Genomic DNA, 14,774 nt, shown 5'->3' on the forward strand with positions numbered 1-14,774 from the left:
CCTCTCACTCAATCCTGAATTTAACAAATAGTGTTAATTAAATCTGTCACTTTCCTATTTGCATGGGGTGGGGTATAGAAAGCTCAGGATGTGGAAGGACAAGTTGCTTTACATAGGTTGCAGGGAGGTGACTAGGACCTTGAGCTGTGAAGACCTCTACCCTTTTTCTCTTCTAGGCCTCACCCTCAAGAATTCCCAACACCCTAGAACATTCTTTCCCAGGTATGTAAACAAAACAGCACTTAAGGGTTAAGATTATGGGAAGAAGGGAGCATTTAAGCTCAAGCGAGGGCTTCTTCTAGCAGAAGTCGGAGTGGCGGAATCAGTTTGAGTCACATTGGCAAGCGCTGGAGACACACAATGGGTTAAATCAGAGAGCCTCGGAAGCCAGGGAAAGGATTGCGCTTTACACGGGTCTTTATATGGAAACTGCGCTGCCGCGGAGCCGGGTGGGGTGGGGAGGAGGGGGCGGTGGAAGAGGCGGAATCGGGGGAGAGGGCTCCAAAAGAAGGAAGAGATTGATTTCCCTGAGGTAGACGGAACGTTTAGAATGCCCCTCCCCAAATCCAGGTATCTCGCCGTTAGGTAACCTAGAGAGTTAACCGAGCCTCAGAAGCCCGCCCCTCCCCTTCGGGTCACTTGCAGGCGACGCCGCGATGCTTCCGGGTTACGTGCTCAAGCTCGGCGGCGTGTGGACCTCGCCGAATCCGAGCCGCGAGTCCCCAGGGCTCCTCCCGCCCGTGGGGGAGGGCCAAGAGAAAATACTCACCAATCGGGATGTAGACTTGGAAGACGTTCACTCTCTGGGCCAATAAGAAGGCGGTAGGCGGGGCTTAGGGGGCCGTTCGCTCTTCGGGTTTAAACCTGGGCGGCCGGGCGGTTAACGGTAGCTTGGACGCGTTTGCGGTCCGTACGCCTGCGCGAGCTGTGGGAAGCTAACTGAAACCTGCGGTGGTGCGATAGCCGCGCCGCGGGACTCGGTGCGGCCGACGGACGTCGGCTGGGCGGGTAAGCGGGCAAAGGAGGGGAGAGGTGGTACACGGGCCTCCCGCCCGCCCACGCCTGTAGAGATGGGGCTCTAAGTAGCGAGCAATTGAAGTCTCCCTCCCCTGGTTACGGTCCCCCGGGCGATCGGTGCAGAGCCCAGGTGTGCGGCCTCCGGAGGCACGTGTGAGCGGCGCCTTGCGTGCCCCTGGCGCGCCCGAACCCCGAGGTCACGTTATGCTCCCACTGCCGGTCCACTGCCCGCCTGGCGGCTGCAGCGGCGAGTACCCCAGTGGTCCGTCCACCCGTCTCTGCGAGGTGACCGGGCTTTGGGGCGGCGGGACCCGTGCCCGCGGAGGAGTCCGCTTCCTCGGAGGCTGGCCGCGAGCGTGCGAGACGATGACCACGCCCCGGGCCAGCTGGTGCAGACTCTGTTGTCATTGTGAATGGAGAAACCTCTTCTCCCCTTCTAGTTGGTTTCACCTTTGTCAAATTCTGTATGTTACAGTGCGAGAAACTCTGCCTAGTGAGTTAGGATAGCGTGTAGAATTGAAGAACCCTATAGTCCTGCCGCAGAATGAAACAAAAAAACTTTTTTTCCTGGTTATAAAAGTTATACAGTCTCATTATTTTTAGAAATCCCAGCACTGTTAAATACATACTAAAAAAGGAAGAAAATACTCGAGATTCTATCAGCCACAGATAAAAAAATCAGTGTTCATATTTGGGTTTACTTCAGATATTTACATGACTGTAAAATGTATTTATTTTGAATATAACAAAGCATTTTCATTTAAAAAGTAGATCATGCCTCAGTCCCTAGTATTTTAGGAATAAGACATTTGATCCATATCGAATGTAGACATGCATTATCATTTTTAATGGGGGCATAATATTTCTTGCTGTGGCTCTACTATGCCATATTATTTAACCTGTCCCCTAATGGATGGACATTTTTCTAATTCTTCATCAGAAAATAGTATGGTAGTGGTTACTTGCACACATATATGTTTGCATTCTTGTCCAGTTTATCTCCTTAGAATAATTTCTTGGAAATGGATTGTGGCTTAGAAATAATGGTACAGTTTAAATTCCGATTCAGGGTGGGAGGGAGGCTACGGGAAGGGGATATACACACTTATGACTGATTCCAATACAGCATGGCAGAAACCAATACAGCATTGTAAAACAATTAAAAATAAATTCTGATTCATAATGCCAGAGTGCCCTCTAGAAAAACTGTCGGTTCCCCCTCCCCTCTCAACAGTACAGAGTGTAAGAATAGATATTTCTCCACACTCTGCCCTGCATTAAAAAATCTTACCAATCTAAAAGGCTAGCTTAATGTTTTTATTTGCTAAGAGGAATGCAAATTAGTGATTTTGAACCTGTTATAAAATTTCCACTAGTCTGTTGTTTTTTTGGATTATGGTTATCTTTTTTTAAGGTATTTTGTTTTCTTTTGTTCTAATATTGCCACCTTGAAGCTACATGCTTCCCTTCCAAGAAGTAGAGGAATCTGTTCTAACTCAGCAAAGTTTAGAATCTTAACTAGTGACCCAGCCCCTCTTCCAATTTAAAACCCTTCCTTTCCACCCTTGAAATCCTTTCATTTGTAACTAACTCAACGTGAACACTTAATTGCTTCAAATTCTGACAAGATGCTGCTGGGTATTTTGGTACAGATAATATCTATTTATCTACAAAATATAAGCTGTTCTAGCTTCTGTGTGAAAGTTTCCCTATAGGTAAAGAGAAAGGATTATCGTTCTTTATATTAAAAAAGAAAGAGAAAAAACTGACAGCTACTTACAGATCTTGCTAAATTATATATTTTATTATTTGCAAACACCTATCTTCATACACTCAAGAAAAAGTGCAATAATTTAACTGCAAAGAAAACATGCTAATCATAGTATAGTACACATGCCATTAAAAAAAAAAATCACTTTGGGCTTTAGTGTTGGAAATCCACCCAGCCCAGTGTCCTGTTGCATTTCTGTCCCTACTTGCCTCTGTTCTGTGTTTATCTCTTCAGTAGGTAGTTTTGTATTGCATGAACATTGAAATGGATGATATAATAGTTCTTGCAAAGCACCATTTATATATGTAACATATACTTACATGTTATGTATATAAAATCTTGTTTAAACTTCACAACCTATTGAAATAATTGTTTTCCAAAGTAAAAGATAAGTCCTACTTTACGAAAGTGAAAGTGGAGAGTGAAAAAGTTGGCTTAAAGCTCAACATTCAGAAAACGAAGATCATGGCATCCAGTCCCATCACTGTATGGGAAATAGGTGGGGAAACAGTGGAAACAGTGTCAGACTTTATTTTTCTGGGCTCCAAAATCACTGCAGATGGTGACTGCAGCCATGAAATTAAAAGACGCTTACTCCTTGGAAGGAAAGTTATGACCAACCTAGATAGCATGTTCAAAAGCAGAGACATTAATTTGCCAACAAAGGTCCGTCTAGTCAAGGCTATGGTTTTTCCTGTGGTCATGTATGGATGTGAGAGTTGGACTGTGAAGAAGGCTGAGCACTGAAGAATTGATGCTTTTGAACTGTGGTGTTGGAGAAGACTCTTGAGAGTCCCTTGGACTGCAAGGAGATCCAACCAGTCCATTCTGAAGGAGATCAGCCCTGGGATTTCTTTGGAAGGAATGATGCTAAAGCTGAAACTCCAGTACTTTGGCCACCTCACGCATAGAGTTGACTCATTGGAAAAGACTCTGATGCTGGGAGGGATTGGGGGCAGGAGGCGTAGGGGAAGACAGAGGATGAGATGGCTGGATGGCATCACTGACTCGATGGACGTGAGTTTGAGTGAACTCCGGGAGTTGGTGTTGGACAGGGAGGCCTGGCATGCTTTGATTCATGGGGTCACAAAGAGTTGGACACGACTGAGCATCTGATCTGATGGGTCAGACTTTGGAGTCTGTACATTGTATTATACAATACAGATAATTCTGCAAAGTTACATTTAGGGACTTCTGATTTGCTTCGTCTGTGATGACTGTCCTGAGTTTTTCTGTGGCAACTACCAAAAATAATGTCACTAAATCCTTATTCTTCTAGATTTGATAATACATCTTGTTAACTATGAAAGGATTTCACTTAAGATCAAAGACCCTGATCCTCTCTCTTTTGCTTCTACTATAGACGCTCCTAAACATGGCTTTTTAGTTAGTTGCTTTTTATCTCATGTATCATTTTTTAGAGTTGATTTTTTTTTGATTCCCTAAACTCTGTTCTTTTCCTAGGTTTTTTTTTGTTTTTTACTTGAAAACTAATGCCCGTGAAAGTACATTGAAATAAGGTAGAAAATTGAAAAAAATAAAATGCTTTGGTTTGTTCTTATATGTTTAAGTGGGAATATTTTGCTACACTCCATGATTACGCTAAAAACAGAAGGATCTTTACCTCAAAATTAAAGGAGAAAGACCCTTTGTGGCTCACATAGAACTATTAATAGATTGATAAGCTTCGTAAAAGATGCTGTGTTTTATCTACTTAGGTCATTTTCACTAAACCAGTTTATCAAATATATAACTAAGTTTTGTGTTTTTAAGTTTTGACACTTGGGCAAAGCTCTTTATGAGAACTCAGATGAGTAGTATCATTTGCTTTTAAAAAGAACAGCACAACAAATCAGATACTTGTGGGTTCTGGTTTTAATGAATTTGAACACAAGGCAGAGGTTTCCAGGTGTATGTAAATATATGTCCATTTAAAAATATCTTCTTGCTTCTCCCACCTCTAGTTCTGGACAGGAATGAAGGAATGTTTAAACTTTTTCTTGTTCAAGAAAGACTTCTTTAGCCTAATGGTGTTTTGTTGCCTCCTAGATCTTGGTGAGTTTTCTGTGGTTAAATGATGCTTTTAAGTTCTGTATCAACACAAATTCTCTTCGTTGGTTTCTCAAAAACAGTATTTTCTTCCTCTAGTGTGTCACTACAGTCCCTTTTGGCTTTTGTTTCTTCCTCATGGAATAAATGTGGGTGTTCAATGCGTCCCCTACGTACAAAATGCTGGATCCGGGATTCTAATCCTTGGCATTTAGGACGATCCATTAGGGGCTTATAAGTGCGCATTTTCACTCCTTCTACAAAGGCACTGGTCTGCTTTGTGACAGAGGGCTTAACATTTCTCCATTCTATCATTCCATCCATCTTTGGTCCTGTAATATATGCAGTCAAGCATTACAGTGGATACTTTACCACAACAGAGTCATGTCCAATCTCTCTGTGAATCTCCCTCCCCCACAACCCTGTATAACTTTGGTTCTCATCATACCTGTTCCACAGGGTAGTGCAACAGAGTCCAGGCCTTGTAGCATACTATACAACATCTGAGTTTTCACAGCATGATTAGCCCATAGTTGCTGAAGGTGGGTAACATTGAATTCCTGAACTTCCCGGTCATAGATCCACTTAATATTTTCAAACTTACAGTCATATAAGACTAGAGGAAATTCCACAGCCATACTAGAGAAGAAATAGTATGAGAATACACAGCAGCCATCCAACAGTTCTTAAAAAACAGGATTAGCTGGGTTAAAAGGAGGGGGAAAATTTTGTCAATATTGAGTATCTAATAGTTGAGAAAATATGACACCATCCCTCATGTTGAAGTTTATAATTAAAAAAAGAAAAACGCAGAAAACCATGGATCACTGTTAGGCTTGATCTACATTAGAGTCAATTTCAATTGTAACAAGTCACCTAGAAGTGAGTTGACTTGGCCCCACCATAATGCTGTAAAACTATTTAAGGGGCCTGGTCCAGATACCTGCTACTTACTAAAGGGATAGAACAATGACAGAAGAAAATTAAAAGATAATCACTGTTAGATGTTCATAACATTCTAGAAGTTAGAGTAAAAGCCTCATGAAGGGAGAATCAGAAACCTAGTTTTTTAGACAATGGTGGGGAAAGGAAGAATATTTTAAAATATATTCTAATATATCTACAGGCAATAGCTGTTTTTTGGGGGTGGGGGGCAGTCTGGGTTTGTGTTTTTAACTTACCTATATTGAGGCTTCTGGGGATTTTTCTCTATGTTCAACAGTTCATCAATAACCTCTGGCTTCTCCATTCCTTGGCCAATCAGAAAAAGAACAGCCATCATACAGCGGACTTGATGATAAAGGAACGCCTGGCCAGTCACTTCAAACTGGCATAACTGAAAGGGTTCTTGCCATCCCTCCTCTCCCAGGTTCTGGCCCACTCGCTGTACTTGAGCAGACAAGATAGTCCTCTGAAAATTAATCACCCCATTGGCTACATCCATTTTACATAAGTTCCTAAAATCATGTGTGCCAACATACTTCTGAGCTGCATAGTTCATGGTTACAATGTCTAAGTTAGCACGAGGGAAAAAATAGCGGTAGGTCCGCTCAAGACAGCTGAACCTAGCACTGAAGCTAGTTTCTACGGGAGCCCAGGCCAGCACACGGATGTCTGGAGGGAGTACCCGATTGAGAATGTGGGTATAACGGATCTCTGTAGCCACATCATTGACTTCGTTTTTTAAATTAAAATGCTCAGAATCCCTGCCCTTTGGAATGTGAGAACGTAGGTCAAGAGAAATCACCTGTGGAATTAAGAGAAAGATACTTAGAGACACAAGTAATCTGAATCTTCAGTATGTACACCTAGAATATATTACTGTTGCTTGCTTTGCGAAACAGTACAATGGCCCTTACCTGTCCAAAGGCACTGACTCCTTTGTCTGTTCGCCCACACCGGTGATAGTTGGATGTCTGCCTGTTTTCTACCAGTCGAGTCTTGGTTAGAGCCTCAAACAGTTTCTCTTCAATTGTATTGCTTGTGTTTTCCTGACTGGCAAAGCCCTGATATCCCCAGCCCAGGTAGGCGATCTTTAGAGCTACATGTCTTTGACCGTGAGCACTGAAATCAAAGGCACGCTTAGGTTTTCCCCCAGCTCCTGAAGAATTCTCTCTAATGTTTGAGTCCTTATTGTTGGCCTGTTCTTTTTTAAGTCGTTTTACCTCCTGCTCCAGTTCCTGTACTCTTTTTAGGAGTTTCTCAGTCTGGATTCTGTCTACGTCATTTTCAGCCATGATATGACAACTTCAGGAATAAATACAAAGAGATCCACCCTATCTGAAAAGAGAGTAAGAGAGAAAATTTTAGTGCTGATTGCCTTGGTGATGTCGGTATCATTCCATTATGTTCAAACAGTATCTAAGATTTACTTTGAGGCCTAAGGGATATATAGATGTTTGATTCTGCCCAGGGATACAAGCATTGGAGAAGGCAATGGCACCCCACTCCAGTACTCTTGCCTAGAAAATCCCATGGACAGAGGAGCCTGGTAGGCTGCAGTCCATGGGGTTGCTAAGGGTTGGACCTGACTGAGCGACTTCACTCTCACTTGTCACTTTCATGCATTGGAGAAGGAAATGGCAACGCACTCCAGTGTTCTTGCTTGGAGAATCCCAGGGACGGGGAAGCCTGGTGGGCTGCCGTCTATGGGGTCACACAGAGTCGGACACGACTGAAGCGACTTAGCAGTAGCAGTAGCAGGGATACAAGCATTAGCTTCATTATAATGGGTCAATCATCTAGATATTATTCTTTTCCATCATGTCTGGTCAATTCATAGTGGAAAAGGAAGGTAGCATCAAAAAAAAAAAAAAAAAAAAAAAAATCCAGCTAGCATTGTTAAGATTTAGTCAGGATTTACGGGAAATGTAGATTTCATTTCTCTATTCTTCATGAGCTGAGATGGTGGAAGACTGATGTTATTGATATTTTTCCCCTAAAACACTTCCTTTTGACTTCTCATTTATATTTGTGCTATCTTCCAATCATAAAATCTTATATGGAGTATTTATGTCTACTCCAAGTTTCTGTTGCTTTTTAATACTGCAGATAAAATTAGTGCTTGTGGTGGGTGGTGTGTTCTGTCATCTAAAACAGTTCTGTCTTAAAGGTGGTGCAATAGAAGCTGGCCCAGTGGAAGAAACTTGTCAGTGATTGTACTTCATATTGGAAGTAGAATCTGGAATCAAGATTTTCCCCCTTTAAGCAGCTCTGATGGCACAAAGAAGGTAATTAAGCATTAAGATCTTTTAAAGTCAAATTTAATGCATGTTCTGATAAGAGATTTCTGTACCTCTAGTAGTTAAAATTGTCATGCTGGAAAATAATGTCACTCTGGATAATATAATTTAGATATCAGTGTTGAAATTCTTGACGTATTGCAATAATTTGAGGACAACTATAACTACATCTATAAACTGGGACAGTACTAGACAATCTTTGACTGATGGTTACTTTAAGTCTAGGTAACTCAATTTAGTTTTTTGCTCTTTGAGTTTCTATATCTATGATAGATTACAAATTTAAATGTAAAAAATGAAATTATATTAGGATAAAACATGACATAACCTTCTTACAATCTTGAAGTAGGAAAGGCATAAGTGAGGCGCTGCAGAAACCCAAAAAATGTGACCACCTAAGAATATGTTTCTAACAGCAAAAAGTCAGAAGTTAAATAACAAACTAGGAAGAAAAATGTAATGATGGTATGTATTTCATACATAATCAGCTTTAATATAAAGATCAATAAGGAAAAAACCAACAACCTGAGAGGTAAAGGGAAACATGCATATTTCATACAGAGGGAAAAAAAATCTTATAAATGTATGAAAAGATGCTCAAATTTACTCAGTTTAAATCAATGCCAGTATATAGGAGGACTGTTTTCTTTATCAAACTGACTGCAAAGAGGAGAGCGTTTGATAGTATACCAAGTTGAAGAGAGGAGAGGAATGAGAAACAAGCTCTGGAATACACACACACTCTACTTCTTTAGAGGGAATCGGGCAACAGCTATCAAAATTGAGTGCACGCATGCCTTTGACCCACCTATTACATTTCTAGAAATTGAATGTACATATATGCTTAAACAAGTATGTAAAATTTACAAGATATTTGTTATAAGACTCGTTTTTAAGAACAAAAATAAAATCACTAAATTAAATCATTCAGGAAGAGGTTGAATAAATTATGGTACATCCATACCTTGGAATTCCGTGTACCTTTAAACAATGAAGTCAGTCTATTACTTCTGACACTGACACAGCTGGATCACTAAGACTGTTTACGATTCGAAATAGTTTCTTTATGGTATAAAAATGTGCATATGAATATGGAAAATTATTGGAGAAATGATAAGCTGCCTTTGACAGTGAAACTTGCTTTGGGTGGGGGGGTGGGGAGTCCTTGCTTTAAACTACATGTATATGTATTAGTTTTTCAGCTTAAGAAAAGTATCAGAGATACAGGAAATAGTGGGCAGTAGATACCTATTCTAGATCCAGTCAGGAAACTGGCATTGGGTGTTTGGTTTGGGTACTTAAAGTACTTAAGCATAAGGAGTGTATGCATGTGATGGTCTTTTGGATTAAATCACTCTCGCAGTTAAAAGCATGGACTCTGAATCCAGACTGCCTGAGTTAGAATTCCAGCTCAACCACTTACTAGCGCTGTAACCTTGGGCTATTTAATCTGTCCATGCCTTAGGCTACTCATCTGTGAAAAGGAGCCTTTGACTGTGTGGATCACAATAAACTGTGGAAAATTCTGAAAGAGATGGGAATACCAGACCACCTGACCTGCCTCTTGAGAACCTATATGCAGGTCATGAAACAACAGTTAGAACTGGACATGGAACAACAGACTGGTTCCAAATAGGAAAAGGAGTACGTCAAGGCTGTATATTGTCACCCTGCTTATTTAACTTATATGCAGAGTACGCTGGGCTCTGAGAAACACTGGGCTAGAAGAAGCACAAGCTGGAATCAAGATTGCCGGGAGAAATATCAATAACCTCAGATATGCAGATGACACTACCCTTATGGCAGAAAGTGAAGAGGAACTAAAAAGCCTCTTGATGAAAGTGAAAGAGGACAGTGAAAAAGTTGGCTTAAAGCTCAACATTCAGAAAACTAAGATCATGGCATCTGGTCCCATCACTTGATGGGAAATAGATGTGGAAACGGTGTCAGACTTTATTTTTCTGGGCTCCAAAATCACTGCAGATGGTGACTGCAGCCATGAAATTAAAAGATGCTTACTCCTTGGAAGAAAAGTTATGACCAACCTAGATAGCATATTCAAAAGCAGAGACATTACTTTGCCAACAAAGGTCCGTCTAGTCAAGGCTGTGGTTTTTCCAGTAGTCATGTATGGATGTGAGAGTTGGACTGTGAAGAAAGCTGAGCACCAAAGAATTGATGCTTTTGAACTGTGGTGTTGGAGAAGACTCTTGAGAGTCCCATGAACTGCAAGGAGATCCAACCAGTCCATTCTAAAGGAGATCAGTCCTGGGTGTTCTTTGGAAGGACTGATGCTAAAGCTGAAACTCCAATACTTTGGCCTCCTCATGTGAAGAGTTGACTCATTGGAAAAGACTCTGATGCTGGGAGGGATTGGGGGCAGGAGGAGAAGGGGATGACAGAGGATGAGATGGCTGGATGGCATCACCGACTTGATGGACGTGGGTTTGGGTGAACTCTGGGAGTTGGTAATGGACAGGGAGGCCTGGCATGCTGCGATTCATGGGGTCGCAAAGAGTCGGACACAACTGAGCGACTGAACTGAACTGAAGAGTACTCATCCCACAGCTGTGAGGATTAACATGAATAAATAAATGTAAAGCACAAAAAAATAGTGCTGGGTACATAAAGTGTCCCTTTTAAATACAAGTTAGATAATGTACATGAAGCATTATGCCCCATATCATTAATCTCCTGAGCTTTTCTTATGCCAGAACCCACCTATCCTAGGAGCTATTAAAGGTAGCAAGACTTCCAGGCAATAAAATTGGGAGTGATTAAGAAGAGCCTGGAAATGGAAGCGGGTAATAAACCCTGGGATGAGTTAATACCTGCAAAATCACTGCAGATGGTGACTGCAGCCATGAAAGTAAAAGACGCTTGCTCCTTGGAAGAAAAGCTATGACCAACCTAGACAGCATATTCAAAAGCAGAGACTTTACTTTGCCAACAAAGGTCTGTCTAGTCAAAGCTGTGGTTTTTCCAGTAGTTATGTATGGATGTGAGAGTTGGACTGTGAAGAAAGCTGAGCGCCGAAGAATTGATGCTTTTGAACTGTGGTGGTGGAAAAGACTCTTGAGAGTCCATTGGACTGCAAGGAGATCAAACCAGTTAATCCTAAAGGGAACCAGTCCTTAATATTCTTTGGAAGGATTGATGCTGAAGCTGAAACTCCAATACTTTGGCCACCTGATGGGAAGAACTGACTCATTGGAAAAGACCCTGATGCTGGGAAAGATTGAAGGCAGGAGGAGAAGGGACAACAGAGGATGAGATGGTTGGAGGCATCACTGACTCAATGGACCTGAGTGAGCAAGCTCCAGGAATTGGTGATGGACAGGGAAGCCTGGTGTGCCGCTGTCCATGGGGTTGCAGTCGGACGCGGCTGAACGACTGAACTGAACTGAGTTAATGCCCCTCCAAAGTGCTCCCTTACTGCCTGTACTAATCTGTATTTTACCATATACTTAACTGTTGTACTTATGACTGTTCTGTTTCATTGCTATAAAATAGTACATAGGAAGGGAATGGTTTTTGAGCTGGGAGTTTATTGTCAGGAAACTAATCGATGATTTTCTCTTACAGAAGGTCCTTCAGTATAGGGGAAGCAGTGGAGGAACTTGTGGGACCTGATGGACAAAAATGGGCTGATATGGATCCAGAAGAACGAATGTTAGTAGCCGCTAAAGCTTTCCCTCATATCTGTGCAGGCCACGGTGAGGGAGATGTCAGAAGAGAAGCCCAGTCCACCCTGTATGATCCCTACAGTAAAGCCTCAGTAACCTCAGGAAAGCAACCTGCTTTTCCTGCACAACTGCATCACCCACATACAGAAAGCAATGGCGCTTCAGAAGCAGTCTCAGAGACCTCCCAAAGACTCCGAAAGCCAGTTATGAAGAGAAAGGTGCTGCGTCGAAAGCCAGATGGGGAAGTATTAGTGACGGATGAGTCGATGATCAGTGAATCAGAGTCTGGTACAGAAAATGACATGGATGTCTGGGACTTAAGACAAAGGCTGATGAATCTGCACTTCCAGGAAGACAGGGAATCTCCAGTTGATGTTTCACAAAAATTTAGTCTACCACGTGAATACCAAGGAATTTCTCAAGATCAGCTCATTTGCTATCTACGAAGAGAAGAAATGGGCCCTCCAGCTTATGAACAAGACCTGATTGTTGCCAGCCGGCCCAAGTCCTTTATCCTCCCAAGGCTGGACCAGTTGAGCCGAAACCGGGGCAAGGTAGACCGGGTAGCCCGCTATTTTGAATATAAACGAGACTGGGACTCCATGCGGTTACCTGGTGAAGATCATAGGAAGGAATTACGCTGGGGTATCCGAGAGCAGATGCTTTGTCGTGCAGAAGCCCAGTCCAAGCCTCAGCATATATATGTTCCAAACAATTACCTAGTGCCAACTGAGAAGAAACGATCTGCCCTTCGCTGGGGTGTTCGTTGTGACCTTGCAAATGGTGTGATGCCCAAGAAACTTACGTCCTTCCCTCTTTTTCCTTCTTAAGTCTTTTTTTTTTTTTTAACTTGTCTCTCCTTTCACAGGATTGTTTGCAATAACCTGGTTCTTAGTACCTCTCCTTTTATTTAAATAGAAACAACTAACTCAAAATACCATGGAACATAGAGTAAGGACTTCACCCATCACTGGTCTTTTCTAGGTATATGTCACATTGGTATCTACCACTTAACTTCCAAATGACCATCAAATCTAGCAACTGCAAGAGGAATCATGGCAGAAAAACAGACCTAGGCTTTCTGTTTTGTCTTAGTGAGCAAAGCCAGCCTTTGTTTCATGAACTTGTTACCTTTGGCCAATGTGAGTTGCTGTTTTTATCAGTGTGTTTTTAAAGTTGCTGGGCAGTAAGCTTACCTATTAAACACTTTTGGAAATTTGTGAACTTTACTTTATTTTCCCTTAAATATTTTCCAAAGGCAATCTCAAACCTAGGTTATGATTCTGCTTCCAATTATACTCTCCATCATACTCTCCGCACCTAAATGAGAGCCAAAGGGAATGGACAAAAACCTGCCCTTTACACATAATCCTACATGAAGGAACAGCAAGATAACCTTTGCTACTAAAGGAATACAGTAATTCCACTAACCATGTTAAATGTTTTTTAATAGATGCTCAATAATAGCACGATATCACATGCAAGGTTCTAACCCAAGTTTTGTTTCAGAATTATTTCAATAATATGTTGCCCTCCGTTTACTTCTGGAATGCCATACTTTTTATAATTTGCCTCTGAGAATTTCTTAGAAATCATGTCTGTCATTTGAAGGCTATTGCCACATTGCAACAGAGCTTCAAACTACTAGCAGCTGGAGCCAGATGCAGACATAATAACCAAAATGAATCTGGCCTGTTAGGGTCAAATCACTAACTGAGCTCATCTGAACTTAGATCTGTTTGTTCTTGATTTCTGGTTCAATAATACCTAAAACCTGGAGGCTGTCAGATTTAGCATTTAAGCCAGAAGAGTGACAGCAGAAATAGCTTGCTTGTTCAAGAGAAAAACAGCCATGTGACAAAAATGAATGACCTTGACCATTACTATCTGCTAAAATACATTTTCTCCGTAATATTTAAGTTACATCATTCATTCATTCACCCATTTCCATTGTTAAGCATTCATTAGGGAGAGAAATAATCAGTGGCTCAAAGATACATGTAAGGTAACATTCACTGCAAATAAGCAGAAACTGCCAACTGTCCAACAATAGTGAAGTAATTAGATGTTAGTCATTGGAAATATATGGGAAGCTAATAGAAAAATGAAAATTAGATGAAACAAATAGGCTGCACGCACTGTCTTGCTGCACACACAAAGCCCAAGGAAAGGTCAACACACCTAACTTCAGGTAGTGGGATTCAAGGTAAGTCTGTACCTCTGTTTTAAAAGTTAACAGCCACATGGCATTTTTTTTTTACATACAAATCAGTTAAAAAAAAAAAAAATCCCAATGGTTTGCCTCTTCATCTATTTCTCAAAGCCCAATATTACCTACCTTATTAAACCAATTAACTAGTCCAAAGGTATTAAACCGGTAATAAGACATTTTTGGCAAAACAGAATTGACTCAGTACAGTTTTCCCCAGAACACCACTTCCCCTCCTCAGGGTGAAGTGCAGTGGTTCTCAAGCAGCCGTGTAATACCAGGAAGTGAAGTAAAAGTCACTCAGTCGTGTTTGACTGCGACCCCATGGACTATACGGTCCAGGGAATTCTCAAACCCAGAATACTGGAGTGGGTAGCCTTTCTTCTCCAGGGGATCTTCCCAACCCAGGAATCGAACCCAGGTCTCCCGCATTGTGAGCGGATTCTTTGTGCCAGCTGAGCCACAAGGGAAGCCCAGGAAAGGGGTCACCAAATTATCAAACCAATTTTCAAATTCTGGGGGAAAGTGTTGCCACACCTCCACACTCCACATACTACCGGAATCTCCACTTATACTATTTGGTTTCATGAGCAAACGAATTCTGAGGCAGAAAAGACTACACTCCGCAGTCCCAGGGTCCTCAACAAATCGAAGAACAAGCTCCTAACTGCTGCACGTTCCTGACAACTGCTCCAAGAAGCACCAGACACAAAAACACAGGGTCTTTAGCGAGGTTCCACTTCCATACTCAAAAGAGTGCTTTCCGGGAAAGATCAAGGTACAGAAAAAGGAGCATAGGG

At 41.7% G+C, this 14,774-nt stretch overlaps 2 protein-coding genes across 4 annotated transcripts in view; one reads left to right on the plus strand and one right to left on the minus strand.

Moving 5' to 3' along the window:
* Positions 1-14,774, minus strand: part of PUS3 (pseudouridine synthase 3) — a 34,364-nt gene that overhangs the window by 19,467 nt on the left and 123 nt on the right. Inside the window, exons 2-5 of one of the 2 annotated variants that reach the window (XM_010820931.4) lie at positions 6,697-7,117; positions 6,019-6,584; positions 5,286-5,476; positions 770-5,169 (exon numbers count right to left, since the gene is read on the minus strand). In XM_010820931.4, coding sequence (XP_010819233.1) covers positions 4,859-5,169; positions 5,286-5,476; positions 6,019-6,584; positions 6,697-7,074 — 1,446 coding nt within the window. In that variant the 5' untranslated portion in view covers positions 7,075-7,117 and the 3' untranslated portion in view covers positions 770-4,858. 2 annotated transcript variants of the gene reach the window in all.
* HYLS1 (HYLS1 centriolar and ciliogenesis associated) lies at positions 879-12,985 on the plus strand. Of its 2 annotated transcripts, none has more exon segments than NM_001046439.1 (3): positions 879-1,008; positions 7,950-8,067; positions 11,665-12,981. In NM_001046439.1, coding segments are annotated over 2 exon segments (945 nt in total). In that variant the 5' UTR covers positions 879-1,008; positions 7,950-8,053; the 3' UTR covers positions 12,596-12,981.

The sequence above is a fragment of the Bos taurus genome, chromosome 29 (assembly GCF_002263795.3).
Source record: "Bos taurus isolate L1 Dominette 01449 registration number 42190680 breed Hereford chromosome 29, ARS-UCD2.0, whole genome shotgun sequence".
In the NCBI taxonomy this organism is placed as follows: domain Eukaryota; kingdom Metazoa; phylum Chordata; class Mammalia; order Artiodactyla; family Bovidae; genus Bos; species Bos taurus.